The 22,266-nt window shown below is 38.8% G+C and overlaps 1 protein-coding gene across 1 annotated transcript in view; it reads right to left on the bottom strand.

The window, feature by feature from the left end:
• The window catches only part of cdh7a (cadherin 7a), a 76,101-nt gene extending 54,136 nt beyond the window's left edge, over positions 1-21,965 (bottom strand). Inside the window, exon 1 of the mRNA XM_026363054.1 lies at positions 21,663-21,965. Within this exon, the coding sequence (XP_026218839.1) occupies positions 21,663-21,899 (237 nt within the window). The 5' untranslated portion in view covers positions 21,900-21,965. The remainder of the gene's footprint in view (positions 1-21,662) is intronic.
• Positions 21,966-22,266: the final 301 nt, after the last annotated feature.

The raw sequence follows: 22,266 nt of genomic DNA, 5'->3' as shown, positions 1-22,266 counted from the left end.
ACCAGCGCTGCTATCATTCTGTATATACAGTAGCTGTCACTTGAAAGTTTGTGAACCCTTTAACATTTTCCCTATTTCTGCATAAACGTGACCTAAAACATGATCTGTCTTTCACACGTAAAAAGGGAACCCAAATAAACTAAATTAAAATTACACATATGTATTGTGGAAAATTATCCAATCTTAAACATTTCAGAGTGGAAGAAGTTTGTGAACGCACGCCTTTAGTAAATGGGTTGACTCCCTTTTGCAGTAATAACCTCAACAAAATGCTTCTGGTAAGTGTTTTTTAAGGCTGCACATCAGCTTGAAAAGGATTTTCACTTCCTCCTTACAGAAGAGCTTTAACTCAGGGATGTTTGTTGGCTTCCTTAGATGAACTGCCCGCTTCCTTCCTTCTATGGTATTTCTGTTGGCATATGAGCAAAATCTATTATCTAGTTATTTTGCTATCAAGAAAAGTACAGAACAAAATTACATTGTGAAGGTTTTGTTTTCTTTATCATGCAAATCAAAAATGAGTCCAAAAATCATGTCATTCGACTGTCACGTCTATACTAATGCATGAGTGTGACAGCAGGTACGAAGTGAGTGCTGAAAGCTCTTTTCCGAAGATAAATATGAAAATGTGGAGGCGCCGTTTGCAGTGAGGATAAGGCCGGGTTCACTGCTCTCTGTGATATGGCGACTATTCACAATCTGTTTTCAGACAAAGTCAAAAATAATGTTCTTAGGATGCTGACTGCCATACACACACTTAGTCTCTATCAGACAGTGGCAGCTCATATCTGCACTTATACTGACTCAGTCACAACACCAAAGAGATAATAGCTCTGTTTCCATAGAGGGAATATGTGCATTGTCATCAAAACTAAATCATTACTGCAAAGAGTTTTCACGTCATATCATAAAGTGGATGTTAGTTATGTGTATTCATACCTTGGTCTGTGCTTAATATAACAGTGACTGTATAATACTGTATAATGTACTCATCATCTGCGGTGCACAGGAAGCTCTGCTCCTACAACAATCAGATCTAACAGACAGCAATGGAGCAGCTTTGGTGTTGCAGAGCCAAAGAGCAGGCTGTCCAAACCACACGTCGCTTCTTTGAACACACTAAAAGTATTTTGATTAATGATAGTTTGATGCAGCAAAAGACAGTACATATACCATAGAAGGGCAATACAAGTATAACTAGAGGTAAATTCAATTTCTATTGTTCAAAACAGGACTAAGTAGCTGTATCAGTGCCAATATGAATGCTACAAACAGTGGAGTATCACTGCACCTGACAAACTACCACTGTGGAAACTTTAAACAGAATTGCATTAAGAGAGAAATATAAAAAAAGGGATATGCTGTAGCTTATCAAGACTGCCCAACAGGAACATTTAAGCAGATTTCCAATGTGACAAAAATTTCTAATTTACTAAGACAGTGTTTTGAGTAGCCCTTGACACATGCATGTTAATTAAACTCATGCAGGAGTGCTTCCTAGGCTTCAATCTGGTGCCCCACTGCCTTTGCCAGACGTGCCACCATGCCGATTTGTCATTCACATCAATGAAAGTAATCAAGCTAGCAATCAGGGCAAGCTTTCACTTTTTTTATTATTATTGTGTGTGTGTGTGTGTGTGTGGCATTCAGCTGCCCGCATCATAAGGACAAACAAATGGAAGACAGCAATAGGCATCCCTTTCAAAGCATTATGGGGAGGGAATCAAAATTCTTTTGTCATAAAAAGGCTTCTTAGACGCTATCGTTGTGATGAACAATTTTATTTATTTATTTATTTTTCTTGTTTGTTTGTTTGTTTGTTTGTTTTTTATGTGCAAGTGACTGAAGGCTGGAAGCGACAGCCTATTGAATCTAAATGAAAAAGTGAGCAGTGAGAAAGAAAACTGTATTTCCATATCAGGTGGTATCAATACAAGGAATCATATTTGAAGGCTGAACTTATAATAACATCTGTTATTTGCTGTGTTTGGAGGTTAACCTGAAGCACAAGTAGAAAACTGAAAAAAACAAATCCTTTCAAAATCTTTCAAACAGGTTTTAGACCTTTTTGTTAGCAAGGATGACTAGTGATATGTGGACTGATGTATTGTATGCAGACTTCATCAGCCTCCAAATAAAAAAAAAAGTATATTTGCAAAGAATGATCAACTAAAAATGAGTAACGTGTTCAAGTGACATTGCTGTATGTGTATAAGGAATACAGTGACGAAACTACAAACAAACCTGATAATGTGAAATCAGTTTTACTGCTAGTGACAGGATGGCACAGCACAAAAGGCTACAGTGAGATATAATTATCACTTGACATACTGTGCTGAACCCCTCAGTCCCGGTCTCCAACACACCCTATGCTGCAAACATTGAACTCACAGAAACACCATGTTCATATAAAATTCTTATCCTGGCTAGTAGATTCTTAGTTCTTATTAACTCGTCACGGTGTACATTATATTTCAGCGTTATGATTGCTTAATTGAAATAGAAAGAGTATTCAACTCCAGCAGTAAGTGGGTCAACTTACTGTATCTGCTTTCAAGTTGTACATGCTCACAAAATACTGTACATGCATTGCATATGCAATGCAGGATGGTACGCTCTGGAAGTTGCACTTAAAAAGCCTACTATGTAATAAAGAATAAGAAAGAAATGAAAATGGAATTAGCAGAAACTCTAAATGCTAATGTGCACGTTGACTTGGTGTGTGGGTGGCCTCTGCTGTTATTCAACTCAAAGACCTTTATTTGAAACTCTTTATACCTAATGCAAAGACAAACTCTCCTCAATATATATAACCATATATATATAACCACTGTTGTTTGTGTGCGTTGTTTTATTTCCCTGATTTTTCTTATAAAACCTTCTGCATATTTTCACAATAAAAGTATTTCACACAAAAATTTACGATATGTAATATGTTAAAATATTATGACATTTTTATTCAGTGACCTCTACAATTAAACATTTTCCTATTAAAAGTGGCTCAGTCAGTAAATCTTGGAGGTATCCTAACTACATTCTCCCTTTTCTTTTTGTTGGCTACATGAAGTAAAAGTGCTTTTTAGAGTTAAAAAAGGTGGCTGCTAGACAAAAAAAAAAGGAAATCAAGGTAAGGTGTATTTAAAGTATTTAAATACAAAACGTCTGCTGTTATCTAATTTTTCTACAGAGAAGTCCTTTATATCCGAGCGCAGTCAAAGGTCATATAGTCAGAATTAAAGATGGAATTCTATCTGAATTCAGAAATAACACACAATAATAACTCCGACAACAACAGATGTTCAGAAAGTGATAAAAGTCTTACACGTCTATGTGACCTCCCCTTGGATTAAAATGAACGGATTCATTCATGATGCTAATGGAGCTTTGTGGGTGTAGCTTCATCAAGATGAAGGTTACGTTCATCTAGTTCTGGTTCTCCACAGAAAACTCTTGTTTCACAAAACAAAACAAACAAAAAAAAAAAAAAGGACAAAAAGGAAAAGAGAGTCAAAGAATCACCACAGATGAGCTCCAAAACAACAACTACATCTACTACAACTACAACATACTGTAGAGGACACAACCAGGTACGGTACAACCGTTACACTTCTTTCTTGGCTCACAAAAACAGCAGACCACAGTCTACTTTGTGTGGTCCCCTCTAAAAAGTTAAAATGTTGAGCAACTTTAAAAAGTGCTCCACTCTGCCAACAAAACCCCTTCCAAAGTGGCTGCGGTCCATCTGTCTTGCAGCTGCTCCCCATTGGCTTCACTATGAAAAAGGCACTGGCAGTTTGTTGAAACGCCTTAAAACTGTTTTAAGAGGCTACAACAGTAGAGCTACTTTTTGTACACAGATAACATTACAAAGATTGCAGCAATAATGCTCTGTTGTACATTTGTTTTTTGCATATTTAGAAGCGTGAAAGTCTTCCGAGCCAGCTCGAAAGCTTTATCAGTTTTACTGACTCCTGATGATGGGGAGCTCCCAGACATTTAAACCCCTGCAGGTTGTTTGGGGTCATTAAGATCGTATGTGAGGTCGCATAGCACTCATGAGAGTCATCAGAGTCACATTAATTAAACTGTGAAGTGGTGAGCAACTGCCTGGGAAGGGATTTTGGGACAGCACTTCAAGTAGTTAATCACAGAACTCGTCTGTACCGGGATGATTGAGTCGTCCAATAATTTTTTAAGTCCTACCAGCAGAATAGCTCTATGAAAGGCAGTGTCATTCTATTGCTATACCACTTTGTTCCAGACTGAAGTAGCTCAACATCTATCAGATAAAGTGGCATGAAATTTGGTATAAACGTCCCTTTGTCCCAAAAAGATGAAATCAGAGCGACTATACATTTTAGTGACTCAACAGTTACTTCAGAGCTGCCATACATTTTGGTACAGACATTCTTCATCAGGCTGGTTTATTATCAGATGCTGTACCTGCTAATGGAATTTGCATCAACCTAAGATATATGGTGTTTAATGTTTATTAGCAAATGTTAACATGCTTATCTGAGATATCTGAATGTAAACATTACATCTGACAAATCCACTTTACATACTGTCAGCATAAGCATGCTGGCTTGATGCATGGCTGTAATAATCTTTACATCCTTACATCAGACCAATCTAACACACAGTTTTAGAATCAGCACGACTTCCACTTCCCGCAGACATGATTATCTCAGATGTTCTTTGCAAATAGATTTTCATAAATCTGCTTAAAAAAACTGCTTCTTTTTTCGAACCTGTCTGATTTCTTTCTTCTTTTTCTGAGTAATTTAGTAAGTTTTGTGTGAATTGCCACAAGTCAACTGCTCATCACTAATTCATGGTACTTTTGATGGAGAAAATTTGCCAAAATGTCAATGTACAACAGGCTCTAGTTGTAATTTCCTGTCTAGCCAACTTGTAAGGAACTGGAATAGTCCTCGATACAAGGCAAAAGACATGTTAGTGATCTATCATCTCTGCAATGCTGCCTATTCATGTAGCAGCTTCTTGTCTGTGATACCAAACATGGTATATTTGATGTTCAATCTGCATCACAAACTAACTGCAATTCACAAAAGAGAAATTCTAACAATCTTTTCCAGCATTTACAACCCCTCTAGTCCATCCCGTTGCTGCTTTCATGTCATTCACATATTTTTTGAATGCTTGGAAAAAACATAATTGCCTGTGCTTGTTTACTCTTGTTTTCCACATGCACTCAACCTCTCCACAGTAAAGAGGTTTTGATAGTGTTTGACACACATTATTTTGATTAAAAACCTGTTCAGTGACGAGTACTCATGGCTGGCAGCACTCTGAGGTGACCGCCTGATGACAGTGACATCAATAATCTCTTCTCAGGCACCGGTCGCCTACAACACATGGATGAAGATTACCCACAAAGACAGTGAACAGCCCAAATATTGGAAATGTGGATCAAGAGAATCATAACCACTTCACTATTTTAGAAAAAGCACATAGATAAACCACTATTTCTACAGCTGTGGTGAACTTAATGCTTTATACCAGACAAAAACAAAACATTTACCCAAGCAGACAACTTCGTTAATCAAAACATTATATTTATGCTATAAATAAATATACACACACACACACACGCACACATATGTATATATAAATAAACAAATTCACGAATAAACAGCCAAACAAACATGTCCTGTTTAATACTATTACAGTATGTTACATAAATTTAGATATAACTATTTACTTTCAAAGAACTGTCTTTTTCTGACAAAGCTATATTAATTGTTTCCTTATGTGAGAGTTAGAGCTGCTCTCTGTGGAACCGAGAGGAACAAACTACACCCATTCTCGTAGTGGATCACAGGTACACATCAAACAGAAGAGGAGGAGAAAACTGCACACTCATAACTCGGATGCATCTTAAATTCTTTTTTAGTTTAAATGCGCCACAGTTTTGGCACATCCTGTCTTCTTCGGGAGAGTAAGGATAAGGTGTGAAAAAAGCAGCATGTGCCAAAACGTTGATCCACAGAATTTGAATAAAAAGATCTCATGAGTTGTGAGTGTTCAGTTTTACCTTCCAGAGCTGCTCTCTGTAGCTGAAGTGAAACGAGTCCTCATCAGTGATGGGCTGGGGAAAGGGTTCAGCGTTTGGATGAGCGCGACGTGAAGTGAAAGGGCAGGCCTCTTCAGTGATGGGAATAAATACTGCCATCACCAGTGGGAACTGGTCCATTTGTTTAATGTGCCATTTCCGAAGTGGAACCCTTGTAATCCTACAGACATGGCAACCTCACCATGTATACCACCCCTGTGGAATTTGATCAGAGCTAAAACTGTTTACCAGTGTTTGGAGTCTGACATTTATTGAAAGTGGCCTTTACTAAAAGTCATAGCTAGAGCGTGAAAAGGTTTTCTGATGAGTCGTGAAGTTTCTCCATCTTCTGAGGCGAAAAAGACAGACGCTGGTATGTTAATATAGCAAAATATCAGTCAAATCAACTGACAAGCGTGTTCCCTTAGAGGTCTCAGTGTCCACACACTTTTATCTGTATGTATTTAGACACAAGCAAATCAGCAGTGCAGCAAATTTAGAATAGGCTATTGAAGGTTTGGGGTCGTACTGAGAGATTTTAAAGTTAATTAAAAACACTTTCATTAATTGGGAATTGAAAAAAAACACTGAAGTGTTACAGTGAATCTGTTGAATTTGTTTTTGTGCACTTTTCACCTTGCTTACCACATCTCTATAAGGATGACAGTGTTCGCTGGTGAGTCAGTTCAGATGAGAAACTATTGGAATGGATTTACTATGAATTTTGTTTAACAGTCCCGAGAGAATAAACAGATCCTTGACCTTTCCACATGTATCACCCTTAGGTTGACTTTTTTTTTTTGGGTGGCTGGATAACCCTTAAGCTGTCATTGTCCCCAGAGAATGAATCTTAATAACTTTGGTTTTGCCATGACTCATGCAATACTTTCACATCTACAATATGTATTTGCAAAAATTTTGATTCAGGGACGAATGGTTCCAAATGGCAAAGCTTTATTTATGCCTTTTTTTTCTGTTTTCACTGCTGCAAACTGAATTGATTGTAATTTGATATAATTTGAGTTTTTATTGTGTATTTCTGCGTTTTGAAGACTCATAATATGCAAAGAAACTGATGTATAAAGATTTTTGATTCGTAAACAGTCTACATGTTAACTCTGAAGCCATAATTTTGACTCTGAGTTTCCTGAAAGCTCCAATAAAACCTACAAGTACCTTGGGCTGCAACTGGATGACAAAGTGGACTAGACAGAGAACACAGATAGTCTCCAGACAAAAGGACAAAGCTGGCTCTACCAGATCTGATACCCTATATTAATCGCTTAAAAAACAAACATGGATGCCACACATCAGATACAGTCTCTGTGATTAAACTACAGTTTATCAGACAGGGCTTTTCATATTGTCAGTGGACTTTGAATTCTGATCATGACATGATATTAAGTCAATCATCTGTCAATCACTTGTCTTGATGACTTGAGCATTCATTTAGCATTAACATGGGAATCTTTCTACTCTCTACCATCCACCCCGCGTCATACAGATGTTGTACACATAGCTGTAGGCTCTTCATCGTTTTGCATGATAAACCAGCAGAGACTGGGAGACTGAAAGGTAGGACTTCTTATGCAGCCTGATGGTATTTTGAATGAATAATATGGACTTGGCTTTAGGGAAACACTGAGAAGTGCAGACACCTTGAGCATTCATGCAATAGTTGTGCTTTCTTGGTGAGTAAATGTGGTATAAAACCGCACGCCGCTGTGTTCCATCTATTGCTCACATGACATTTATCAATCTCGCTGTCGAGAGCAAATCAACTTTGATATTGTCTGCTGCTTTTGTGGAAACCAATACAGTACGTTGTTCCTGTCGTAGTCCCCTCGCCTTAAGTACCCTAGACAGCAACAGAGTCAGCGTGACATCTCTGCTGTTTGTGCCACCGTCTTCTGAAAAGACCCCGAAGCCAAGACATGGAGAGTCAGCAAAACTTTGGGCAACACGAGGATGTCATAACTCCTTGTGGTACACGATGCTAAATCAAACCCGAACTGCATGACTTGGCAACATGTACCTATATTTCACCTCATCATTTATCTGAAACAGGATGACTCAGATGTTCCCTGACTAACAAGAAAAGAAGCCAGTTTGCATTTCTTAGTGCCATTAGGCACATGTAAGAAAATACTCTTGATTATTACAGGCAGCTTTTAATTAGAATTATTAACTAGACTAGCGCCTGCTGGCTGGCAGCCAGCTACAGCAGCTCCTCTGTTTCTGTGTTGTTTTGTTAGGTTTGTGTTGGCTGTCGTCTGCCAATGAGGTGACATGAAAATGTGGACTTCTTGGGAAATCACAAAAAATCTTGTATAAGGATTTTTTGTGATTTTTCGAGAAGAACAAATGAGCATGGAAACAACAACAGTTCCATTTCTATTAGCTAGTAGCCCTGTAAACCACAGGTCTGCTACCAGAAAAGAATTGAAATCTGAGGAGGCAGAGGTGCATACCTGGACTGGTCACATTTACAAGCCTGATGGGAGTGGTGAGGATTTTTTCGCTCCTCACTCAAAACCATCATTCTGGGTTGGGCTTAGCCATGCTTCAGGCTCATGGTGTGAAATATACCAGGGCAAAATTACTGGAGTGGGATACAGGGCGTATGTGTTCAAATCCCAAAAAAAAAGTAATTTGCCTTGACGCTCAATATTTGTTTGGAATTATTTACATCATGCTGTTCATTACATTGGAGAACGGTTTATAGTTCATTGTCAATAGTAAGAATAAGGCTAAATGGCAACTGCAATATTTCTGTCACTAACTGAAAAAATTAGAAAAGTGAATGTCTGACTTATTTCATTCGCTGGGGTTAACTTGTGTAACAAGCTTAGTCATGATTTGAAGAGGTTGTGACTCATTATATATAATTAATGACAAATAAATATCTAAATCAAAGAGTACACTTTAGTAGTTTTAATACGGTGTGGAGTGGACATGAATTTAGTTTGAATTAGTTGGGTTTAGTTACTTTGATTTTGTGCACTGTATTAAATTGTGCAGCCTCTTGTGAGAAGAGCATCCATAGCAAGCATACATGTACAATGTGTATGGTATAAAGTACTTTTTGCACTTTGTACTAAACAAACATCCTTCTGGCCTTAACCCACTTCAATGAAACGCTAGAGCTGTATTATGTCACAAGTGCAATTAATTCTCAACAACATATTGCTACTCCAAAAGTACTTAAAGTAATTACTTTTCCATTTTAGTCTGGGCTGAACCTGTTCTGATCTACATTTTTCCAGAAAGCAAAGAGACCTCATTTTATGTGTAAGCATATGAGAAAGCGAAAGTGCTATATACAGTAGTGTGCATGGACCACAACAGTAAGAGCAAGAGTCGTGTCTTCAGAGGGCATTCTCTCACAGATTTCATTTCTGCCTGTATGACGTTTTCTTGACATTTACCATTAGTGCTTCAGATCTGTAAAATAAAAATCTGTAAAATTTATGTACTGTAGAGAGACATTTAAGGGTTGTATTTTTTGCATTAAATCATGGTAGTATTAATATCTGCGGCAGCTGTAGATAGAGATTTTCAAGCTCACTGACAGATGTGATTAAATTCACAAACTTTTAACCTACTGTGCTAATTTTGGAGTGAAAAGCAAATTACTTTTACATGTAATAAAATCCCCACATCCCTGAGTGTGTCTCAGACACCATTGTAAAAATCTCGGGAGCAGACTACAGGAGCTTTTATTTTTACACCATACATCAAAATCTCAAACTACCTGCATAGATCTGCATTTGTCCTGAGTGTCCCGTGCTTAAAGGTCTATGCAGTATGTAAATGCTGCGAGAGCTGCTGGCAAGCAGACAGCTCTATATGATGTGGCTGAATTGATGCAAAGTGGATCCGATCTGTGGTAAATATAAGCGATGCAAATGACCACAGAAAGCATTTTCTCCTCTGCGTTATGGTCCACATCATTAAAGCTTAGCTTGCAGTCAACAGTGACTCTGTGTCCACACCACGCTATAAGAGTATGAAATACAGTAGCTACGGTATGACATATACTCTGTTATGTCAAATTTCTTTCTCCATCTCACATGTCAGAGGTGAGTAAAAATGTAAAACTTGCTACATCTTGTGGAGACTGTATGCAGACTCCAATAACTGTAAGTATCAGCTAATGGTCAATTTACATGATGCAACTTTTGTTTTATGTTTTTAAAGACCTTGAATTTTTTTTACCGCTGGAAGTGTATGTGTGCATATTATACATTATATTTTTGGATTATTTAAAATGTTCCTGTTCCTGAATGTTCCTAAAAAAATAAAAAAATCATATCTAGGCCAAGCAACAACTAGACATTTACAGAGCTGCATCTACCAATAAATTTCATTATTGATAAAGCGGCTTATATTGATAAATTCATGATTTAGCAGAAAATTGTCCAAGGTGACATCTTAAAATGTTCTGTTTGACTCAAACACTCGTTAATATTTGATATTATTCACTTTACTGCAATATCAAGAGGAAGGAAGCGGGAAAGGCTCTAAACATTTCACTTTAACCTTTTTCCCGATTATGTGCTGCAGCCTGTGCTCCATATGTCTCTCCATCCATCAGCTGTACACTTATCCAAACTTTCCATTTAGCGCCATCACACCAACAAACATACCCGTCGCCCATTGCTGCCACTGAAGTATATAATATGAAGCCTAAGCCCTGTGACTCAAACCTTCTCTTAGTTCTTTAGGGAGAGAATGAAAAAGCCCACCTGGATTATACAATGTAACCAAAGCCTGGTACCAGTGAAAAAGAAAAGAAAACACGGGGATAATGCCATCTCTTTTACACTACCAACTGTGCCGCTACGATCCAAAGGGATTATAAACAACTCAAACAAGCAGTACTACTTCAAACAATAAAATACCTTATTAAACCCCAACATGAGAAGGCCTTTGGGAAGGAAGACTTTTGATGTGTACACAATCCCTGCAGTAGTGAATATATTTAGTCTCGCACCAAGAAAAAGAGCAAATCACTCTCCTGACTCCATTCTTCATTCTGAGAGATATCAGGAGCCAAATTCAATAACAACCTTAGATCATAGCCCAATCCATCTCTGAATCATCCCATAGTCTTTGCATAGCCTTAGCCCTCGGCATAATTTAACACTGTCAGACTACGAACTCATCTCCTCCACAGAAAATGAATGGGCTGGGTTCCAAGAACAGGATATCTTCACTGAAATCCCTCAAACTTCTCTGGAGCCACTAAATTTAACTGAATTTTTTTTTGGCTATGTCAATGTGATATCTACTGGCAAGGAAAAAATGACTGAAATGGAATGAAATTTGGACTGAATGGAGGGAAAATAACTCGTGTTGCACCTTTAGTTTAAATTGTACGTAGGCCACAACCAGGCACAGCCAGCTTAAGGCTAAGGTCTGTTTGAGAGAAAGTAAAGTTGAGGTTTGAGGAAGAACAATCACAATCTCAGAGGGAAAGAAACAAAAGAAAAAGACAGGGATAACTAGAAGAAATAAATCACACACAGTTTTTGTGATATAAAGTAAAATTCAAATGACATGCTTAAATTTTACACTTGGAAAAACTCCTTGGTTTTGCACATGAATTCTCAAAAGACCCGAGTACAAGAAAGCAAAGAAAACAAATACTACTAATATTTTCTGCACAACCCAAGATCTGCTTATCCCTGTTATCCCTGAAAATGAATGAATGCTTTGGGGTGAAACAATGAAAAGAAACAGAAATTGATTCCGCTACCAGCTATTTTCAATACAGTTATTTTGGTTTTATTTTTATGAATTAGCTTAGGTCTCCGAGAGTGTGGACTGACTGGATCGAATTTCTAAAATCAGCCATGTCGAGGCATGGGGGGTGTAGGAATGAGGGGAACTTAGTTTGTACACTGGAGTATCCAGATTAAGGTAATAATGGTTTTACAGCCATGCCGCTACGTGAAGTAAGAAGAGAGCAGAAAAGGTCACTTGCATTCTGATCATTTCCTAAAACATTTGGTCTTTAAGTTCAGGCTTTGAATGGGACACCTTTGAACAAAGTGATACAACCTAGCTCTCCCAATGCAATATTAGTAGTATTTGTCGTGGACACGACACAAATGTTTATGGTCCAGAAGACGGTTTTCATGATCCTCTAAATTTTTGTCTACAGCCAACATGAAGGTAATATATTGTTGGGCCTGTAAGTGTGATAAAAGCTACAAGTAGCAGCAGTAGCTGCAAAAACACATTTTAAAAAATCCCTCTAAACTAACCATGGCATTACTTGTCCTTGGATGCAGCTTGTTTGTTGACAAGTCGCCTGCCCTGCCTAACTAATCTGCATATTTTGATCCAATGACAATGAGGCAGAATGGAGAGAACATGAATGCGTATTCATACTAGGTGTAAATGGAAAGACAAATAAATGGCATAAATGGATCTTTAGTCTTGCTCCAGAGAAAGAGACGGAAGAGGGGAGAGCCTTACAAAAAGCGCCGTCCTTTTTACACCACGTGAGACATCTGTTTTTCTGTGCCACATGATTGATAGCAAGGGGCCATTACCAGGCAAGAATAAAAGCTTGACTTAAAAGATGAAATTTCACATGCTATGATGTAATTAGTGACGATGTGCAATTAAGTTGAAAAAAAAAAACAGACTAATGAATTCAACACAATGATTCAAACATGCACAACAAAGATAGAAATCATAATTAATGGACTTCTTTGCAATGCAAGCAAGTGCACTATTTCTTCTCTATCTGTGGCCATTCAAAGCAGGAAAATAAAGTATGCATTATATCTGTGTCCTCCTACTGCCAAGTTTATTTTTTTACACAATGAACCGGTGACAGTATCTTGGGCTGCAACCAACACGGTCTGCAATTGATAAAATACACCTCCTGGAGCAAAGGTACAGAGGCACCATTGTGAATCACCAACATTAGTGTGATGACTGGCTCATGGAGTACACTAATTGCCTCGTGCTTCCATGCACAGATTCGTCTCTACGGTGCAATGAGCCGTCGCCGGACGCATTGCTATTCAACTTACAGAACGTTAGACGAAACCAAAAAAATCAAAAAAGGAAAAAAACAAGATATTTGATTTGACCACATTATGAAGAAATACTCGCAAACTGTGGCATGAAGCGGCTCCGTGATTGTGTTAAGCGCGCCCTGTGTGATGCAGTATATGCAGTGGTAGTATATAAATGAACAGCACTGACATGGAAATAAGCGTGCAGTCATTTGCTTTCAACACAGCTCAAAGTGAGGTTTGTGTGTGTTTGTCATGCTTTCAGTGCTGATGCCAAGTAAGAAAGCAGTAGTAGAAAGGCTATACTAAGAGCTTTTCCACTACATGTAGGTCATTTCTCCTCCCTGTGGAAATATACCCTGTTTTAGGATTAGGGGCTATGATTCATTATGACTGGATTTAATTACAGCGAGAGGTGGCCAATGCATCCTCAGTTTTAGCATATTAGGGTCTCTTCATCCATTGGATGGTAAATGTCTAGAGGAGGGTGCGGGGCTTGGCTTGGGATAAAAAGTTGATGTATTTGTGTGTTGGGGGCTGAATGGGAGGGGTGGGGAGGAGAGGAGCTAAAACGGCTTCAGCAGAGCTGTAATTTCAACACGTTTACAAAGATACACACACGTGAAAGCAGATTACTAAGTGTAATCAGGTTAAGGAAGGAAAGTTGGATAACTCGTTTATGTACTTCCCTTCTGCCCTTTGCTAAAAATGGTCCGTCAGTCAGAACCCTCAGGACTGAAGTGCGTGGATTTTATTACTGTGACACACATTCAACTGAAGGTTTGTTAGAACAAACGTATTGCTGACACAAGAACAGTTAGTGCAGTGTTTCCCAACCTTTCCTTTTAATCGAATGTGTGTTCACAAGCCTGTCAATGAGCCCTCCTGTCAAATCAACTGTCACGGGTGAAATTGAGTTTTTTTTTTTAAAATAAAGCGAAGGTAAAGCACATTATGGCAAACAACAAATAAAAAGGGAAGTTAAAGTCAAACTTTACTGTTTAAAAAAGGCGGTTCACACATCCAGCCCACTGAGATTTAATTCAAACAGTCACACATCAGTTCAGGTCTCAAACACGAAGCATTCACGGTAAATGTCTCCTCCTAATTTAAATGAAGAATCTAAATTAATTGCTCTTCTTTAACAACTTGTAACAACATTTTTCTGAACTGTTTGAGTTTCATTTACAGCCACTTATGAGGAATGACCTGATGTTAGCGATCCTCATAAGTTAAGAGTGAAACCACTTGGTAATGAGTTGATCGACTGTTATTGAAAAAGTTCAGAGGGACTGAACCATGAAGCTGAATGACTCTTGCACACTGAAGAAGACATTTTGAACTACATGAAAGGGAACATCTCATTGATTTGGGTGTGCAAACTCTTACAGCAGCAGATTCATGCTAGTGATGTGACTCTGGCAATGTCAGTGTCGGTCTCAGATCTGTCAACTGAGAAGCTGTGTCGTCTTTTGTCTTTTTTTTTTTTTTTTTTTTTTTCGGCTCTACATGTACTGTAAGTACAGTTGTTTGATTGGTTGCCAATGATAACCATGGGTTGTAATAACACCTCATCTAGCATCATCATCAGGTCATGTTGGCACTAATCCAAACTACGATTTAGAAAATGGAAAACATAACATTCCTGCTTGTGAGCTTGTTCTCTTATATAAGAATTTAGCTATAGTTTGAACAAATGTGTGGGAATAGTTTTTTATTACTGCTTCTGCCATTTGGAGAGGCAGAACGTGCATATTTCAACATGTTATCCACTACTCTGGCTAAGTTGTATCATGAGGTCTGAGCTGTTACAACTAACTCAAGCCAGTGGGCGAAGTGTTGGAGTTTATTAATTGCTGCAACAGTAACATACTAAAGATCAGCCACACACCAGTCCACGGGCCTATTTGCATTTTATTCTATATACGCACACATATCTTTTAATAAAATCATAATATCTGCAGAGATTTTACAATTAGCTTAGTTGGCCGACAAGCTTTGCAAGTAAATCCCTGGTTACTTCAGTACAAGGTACTTCTGCGCCTTGGTGTGGAACACAGTGTGTTTCTTTTAAAAAATGATATTACATGCAACAACAGCGAGAAACCGGAAAATGGTTATATTGTACATGTCTGTGTAATCAGGTTTCACTTTCACAAATTTAGTTGGGTTAATCAAATTATCCTTCCTCTTGTAACCTGAAAAAGAAAACCTGGTTTCTCACTCTGATGGATGTTTCTGAAATTAGACTGCTGCGGAAAGTGGGGAATAATCTGATTACTATGATGCTCCGATGTTTGTTAGAGTCAAATTCAGTGGAGTTTTGATAGGCTCAAAACCCTGGGTCCCATAAGCGGCAGAGGGTAATACATAATGAATCAATCTCCAAACACATTTGACAGAATGAGCAACTCTCTGAAGGTATCTGGAGTAAAGGAGAAATAATAGAGATGGGGAAACTCAATATCTCGCTAATCTTAAGGAAACAGCTTTAATGCCTCAAGTCCTCTTGTCTGGGGGTGTATCAGGCTGTGTGAAAGCCAATTTCAGATACACTGAGCTCAAACTGCTTTCATTTCATACAGCTACACATGAAATGCAATTAGCCAATCCATGAAAAATGAGCTCTATGATGCTTCATTACATTTTGAGGAGAAGTAGCCTCTGCACACAAACCCCTGACCAGCATCTCTTTTTTCCTCTCACGTCACGTCTTTATTCTGCTTTCCAACTGAGCAGTTGTACAAAGTACAATTTTAGATTTTGTAAAATGTTAATAGCCTTTGCACCTCTTCTTTAAACTGTGAAACCTTCCAGGAAGAACAAGTGACAGAGGTTTAACCGACTTCTTTGTAACACGGGGACAGCAAGTCTGCTGCTGAGCCCTGCCATGCCAGGCACATCATTCAGTGAAGTGAGGCAGAATGCCTGATACCACTGTTAAACCAAACACAATAGTCTCCAGGCCACCTGTTATCCACTTTGTAGAGAAAATACAGGGAGATCTAAAACTTAACTTTTTGTGTGTATTCATAGTATGTCTATACTCGCAGCACAAGCTGTGGACCCCTCTTGAATTATTCAGGATCAGACCTGTTGGGGATGTTGAAAATTCAATACATCAGCGCTTCAGGAAACTTCGGCAAGCACGTGCTCGGCCCGAAAAAAGCACATAAAACAAGATACAGACAGAAAAAAATATGAAATAAAGTACATAACTTGCAACTCCTTCAGAACGCCCTTTACCCACAATATTGCTTAATATTTAATTAAGTAGCAACATTACTCACTACAAGAAAGATGATTTATCCTGTACTCCAAATGCCAAAATGATGTACCTCTGTTTTTAGCAAGCCATCATCAGACCATCATAAATTTGAAGAACCTTGCTGAGGGGTGAGTCAAGAGGAGAGTGAGTAAATCCAAGCTCTAAATAATAATTTAGGTCTGGGACAAGATAAACAGCTTCTGTAATAAGTACAAATAAGAGAGGTAAATCACTTTGCAGGCCCAATCGGACTTTTCCAGCATCAAACAATTGTATCTCTGGCACTCACTGATGTGAGGTAGTTGTAAACAAAGGTTCATTTTAAAATATAATATAAATACAGATGTTAATGGTATTGTTGGTTAATTAGAACTTATTGAGCACTCACCTTAAACCTATTGTTAGTGATGCAACTGACCACATACACTGTTACACTATCGATTAATAGAGTATATAAACTATTTGACCTGATCATTTTCTGTCAATCAACTTGTGGACTAATCAGGTAACTGTGTTATTCTCTGTGACATGGGAGAAAAAAAGGTGGATTTTCTTTATGTTAAAGTTTGATCAGAATTCAGCATTAAGACATTTCTGGCCAACAGTGAAAAGTCAAAGTTCAACATTACAAGTAAAGAATCAGACTCAGTAGTAAATACTACAATAAAACAGCAGATCTACTTTTATGTTGATCCATATTTTCTTTTTTGGTATTGAGTCGGTCTCAGTTTAGACATAGAGACTTGACATTGTCCTGATCTCCTTCCTGACTTTGAACTAAACTTTCCTGGACGTCATCTAAAAATTGTCCTGCTGATCTTCACTCCAGCCTTTGCCCCTATACGTGAGAGGGAGTGCGAAGTGTGAACAGTGTTCTCTTCCTGTCCTTTCCCCTACCCCGCTCATAACTACCCTCTGGTCTAGTTTCTGCTGCTGTTTTCATCCTCTTTGATTCTCCGGCTCAGATAAAGGCTTTCCCACCATCCCAGAGGCCCCCAGGATGCCTCTTGAGCTCCCCACTCTGTGAGCTCTTGTCCCTGGGTACCGTGTGTATGATGTCCCCCCCTGTCAGCTCGAATCACCCTTCTCTACGGCTCAACATGCTTCCCTCCCCGCTCCCCAGCTGCGCCGTCGTGTTTGCGGCACCAGCAAGTGTGAGTAGATGCTATTGAGACTGACCTTTGCAGTGGCGCCCCGTGCTCCATGATTCTAACCCATTTGACAGTGAACGTCTGATAGAATGCCAATGAATTATCTTGCATACTAAGAAGTTCGGCTCACTCTATTGTAATTATCTGTGGGACGATGCCCATGATGTATATTGTTTGATTATTAAACTGAATTACTTTCAAGCACAACACCAGTTCCTTGCTACCAGGTCAGATGCATGCTGGTAAAATGTCTAACGACTGTTGTAATGAATATAAACAATTAGGAACACTTGTTGCAAAGAAGAAAAGAGAACATTTCCTGTTTTCTGCAATGTTTGAGACGAGCCAATTCCCTTTTTTCCGTTCATATTTGAAGATGCCACAACAAGCTATAAGATATTCTTCCATCAAGAGATGCTTCCCATTTTGTTGCTCCTCATTGAGGCTCTTTCATTTGTGAGTGAAGCAGGAGAGCCCGCGCTAATGCAGACTGAATGCAGCCTGAATTATAAGGTGAAATAAGTCCATCCATTACTCGGATGGTTACTCAGACTGCCAATTTTGAAGACATCTCTATAAATAAGTGGGATTCAGCATAAGGGCTTTGTCTGTGTGCTTGTACCTCCCACAATCCAAAGCAGCACTCTTCCTCAGAGGCTTTGAATTTCTCCACTTGCACATAAACAGATCTATGAAGAAGTCCTTAATAGCATGGAGCAGTAGCTTTACAAAAAATATATAAGATGCGGGGGGTTGGCGTTAAGAAAACAAAGTTCTAAACACTGATTTGCCGGCTTTCCGTGTTCCAAAATTGCACGCCTGCTAACATTGCTTATTCAGCAGAAGCCACAGATTGGTATGTTTCAACACTTGCAAATATTTAGTCACACGAATACCCTGCAGAAAATGTTAATCACATCATGTTTACCAGTAAGTGTTTGTTAAGTGGATGAGTTGCTCGCTTGTTTAAATATGTGTGTCACCAATTTGCTGGTGGAGGCTGAGGTTCTTTAATGTATGTTTCTACTGGCTTGATGCGACTGCAGCTGATTCCAGGCCAGCACACTTACCCAAGGCAGAGTGCCAAAGCATAATGAGATATTTGGTTGTGAAATTCAGAATATGACAGAATGCATTAAAGCCAAGCAGACTGCAGATGCAAAGGAAGCAGCCAGGCCAAAGTGATGACTTCCCATTTCCTAGCGACTATATCATATTTCCCCCTTGCTTCCAGCCAAACAAATGACCAAACTGTGCAGCGACTCAGCCATTGTTTGGACACAGATTCCTATTGTTTGTCACATTACATTCCTGGATACATGTGACAAAAGCAATTACTGGTCTTGTCACTCTGGTGTTTTTTTGCATTTAACCTTCTGGGAATATTAAAGCTGAGCATGAAAAACTTGTTTGGCTGAAGCTACGTAAAGATTTCATTTCGACTGAGGTCATTGTCCTGACATGTCAGGACCATCCATGCTGTCACAAGGTCGGGGTTTACTACCCAGACCTTTTACAGCAGCAGTGCGCCCTTGTGATACCAAACAAGCACACACACACCATGTGACAACTATGATCTAAGGGAAGAAATAATGTGACAGCTTCTCGGGCTCCCAGGCAGCCTGCTCTGCCCATAGGGGGGTAAATGAATCCGATTTTTCATATTTCTGAAAGTGTTAGATTGAGCTTGTGCATGGGGTCAGATGTAAAGATGTAGACAGTCTGACTTTTTACATGTCTGCTGCTGCACTATATATACTGTATAATATAATATATATATATAATATAATATAAGCTGCAAATACCAAAAAAATGTGATTAACCAATACACGAATTGGAAAATATGAAAAGATGACCTATTAGAAAGGGGCTTACAAATGAGTGTGTGTATATTTCATGTGAATAAGCAGACCTCTACACTTAGATGAATAACTAATCAGTCTGTGCCCGTCCTTTGGGGTTTACTAACCATCTAACACAAGCATGTGTTAAAGAGAAAAAGCACCTACCATTGCACACTACTGTACTAATGTCTCTTCTTCAGATCTCAAATGGGCAAAACAGAATACAGACATTTGGAATCAAAGACCACAGTACATATGTTCACAAGCAAAAAACCCACCCCCTAGTCAATCAGAAAACCCAATATTTAAGATGATATGGACACTTGGACAAGAAATAACCTTTAGCTGAACTCCAGCAGTGTCACAAATACGCTCATTCTGATTTAGATGCTTTCCTGCAGCATCCCTCTGGCAAAAACAGAGAGGAGAACAATAGGACAGTGAAATGTATCCTAATTCCAGCTAGAGACGCTAATCCAGTTCAGAGACAGCAAGGAAATGGGCTTGTGAGAGCAGACCCGGCAAATACATGCAGATGAGAATGATTATCCTGCAGATGAGCGGAAAGATGAAAACTAATTTAATAATAAGACCAGAAAATTCTCCAAGATAACAGGGATCTAGAGACCAATCCAAGACCCATCTGGCCTGCACAGCACACACTAGACCCATTTTCATTGTTTGTGCAAACCAAACCCTGTGGTGTAAACCAACAATTTTACAATGGGCGGTTTCACCATTACTATTAGAAGAAAACAAACTAGGAGCTGTGGATTTTAATAAGATCTGAAAAGTAACCGAGTACTACAATTTAGTTTTATTGTACTCCACCGCATTTATTTGGCTACAGTTACTAGTAGTGCTGCCAATCGCAATTGCAATCGCAAACGCAATATCAGCCTGCACCGTTAGATAAATGCCAACGAAAGGCTGCAAGTTAATTAAATAAAATGTGTGTGAATGTCACAGACTATTCTCTGAGTGGAGTTTCTTCAGTATTCATGCACTTCATAAAGAGGTGTCCAGTCATTCTCTGTTTAGCCAGGAGGTGAGTGGTCACATGACTTTTCAGTGTGCAGTGTTTGTTTGTGCAATTTAGCTCACGGATTTAGCTCCTGTGCCGGTACATTAACAACTTTTCAAACCTCTTTAGCATCCGTTTTTTGTTTTTTCCAAAAAACTCTAGCAAGTTTTTTTTAACGTCACTAATTAGATTTTTGATTTTACTTTGAGTTTAGTAGTGTGACTTAAAAGTCCACATAAAAAGCTTCTAAAATTAGAAGTAGATGTTGGTACTAATAGTGGCCTAAAATAGTTGTATCTATGGAGATTTTTCTATATATATGTTTTTGCTAGTTTGGATGCATGCTTGAGTTGAGAAATACACATTTCAAAATGATCAGTAATCTGCATTTGAAAATTTCAGAGGGAAAATCATCTATTTTATTTGAAACATTGCATTTATGTTACTGTTATGTCCACGTAGAGGATTTCTATCTATAAGTACATTTTAATCCTTTATTGTATAAAATATTAATATTTTGATGCCAAGTCCCAACTCTTGTTGAGGTGTTTCTACCTTTATTTTAAAAAAACATCACCTAAATATCTTCTTTACCTTTGGTCTTTGCCTGAGGAAATGTGATCCATAATAGCAAAGCAGTGTTAACTTATCTAAAAAATTGCACGATTAGTCACTTCCTCATGTTAACTTTGCCATTTGTGCCTTGCTTTAAATGTCATTTGGAGGGTTTCGTACTTATTTACCTGCCAAAACAGGCATTACTTTGATCTATCTGCTTGTACTTTGGCAGAACAACTACAGTACAAAGACACATTTGAGTAATATATACCTTTTCCAGGGACTGATTACAATGCAAATTACCTTGTCACATCGTACGCCAGCCTCTAAACTAAAACTGCACATTTGCACAAGCACATACTTCAGTCTGACTGGAATATAAAGCAGAATATCTCCTTACACTGTCTGTGTTTTGCCTTTTTGTTTGTTTAACGTTGTATATAGGGCGCCAGGAATATATACAAATCTATAAAACTCTGTGGTGTCCCAGATTCTGCAGGTCATTACGGTAAGAGGCTATTGATAAGTGTATTACTGTACAGGTGCAGTAAACATGGTGCCAGGGCTGCAGAAATAGGGTATGTGTGTATGTGTGGATCTGTTTATCACAGGTCTGTATCTAACTGGAGTTAGGTTCATTCAGATGTGATGTTTTTATCAAACTTGTGCTAATGCTGTCACATGAGCAGCCACAGATCACTTACCTTGCCAACATAGAGTGGTTCATTGCCTGTGTACTCTTCCAATACGAAGAACTGGTTCCATACCCAGCTGCGTTTGTGCCTGTTCAGGATCTCCCAAGGGTCTGGATCAGAGTGCGGGGACTTCTCCAGATCCCCAGAGTTGGGATTCAGCCCCCAGCAGCCCCACTCCCACAAGGGAAACAGGAGTGCCAGGAGAGTGAGGGCTCTGCATATGTCTAAGCAACACCACCCCATCATCTGGACCCCCTCCAAAAAGCACAAAGGCCAGAAGAGGAGCAAAAATTAAAAAAAAAAGAAAAAGAAAAAGAGTGAAAATCTGAAATGTCAAAACCCTCAGGCTTTTATCCACACAGTCGTGACCCTGTGTTTCACCAGAAAGCAAGAGCAGTCAGCCCCTGAAAAGAGCGCATGGCTTGAAGAAGAGTCAAGCTCTGCATTTTGCTGTGTTGCTCTTCTCCTTTTCCTGATTGGAGACTAAAAGTGGGGTAATTCCTTTCACTTTGGAGCCAGGGAGTTGACATTAAAGCCGGCTAACAGGGTCAACGGCGACGAGGGGAGGCTTCAACACAGAGGCTGTATAATTGGCACCTATCAGAACAGAGAG

The sequence above is a fragment of the Anabas testudineus genome, chromosome 2 (assembly GCF_900324465.2).
Source record: "Anabas testudineus chromosome 2, fAnaTes1.2, whole genome shotgun sequence".
NCBI lineage: Eukaryota > Metazoa > Chordata > Actinopteri > Anabantiformes > Anabantidae > Anabas > Anabas testudineus.
Note: the sequence above shows the minus strand (reverse complement) of the source record. Positions and strands in the feature narration are given on the sequence as shown.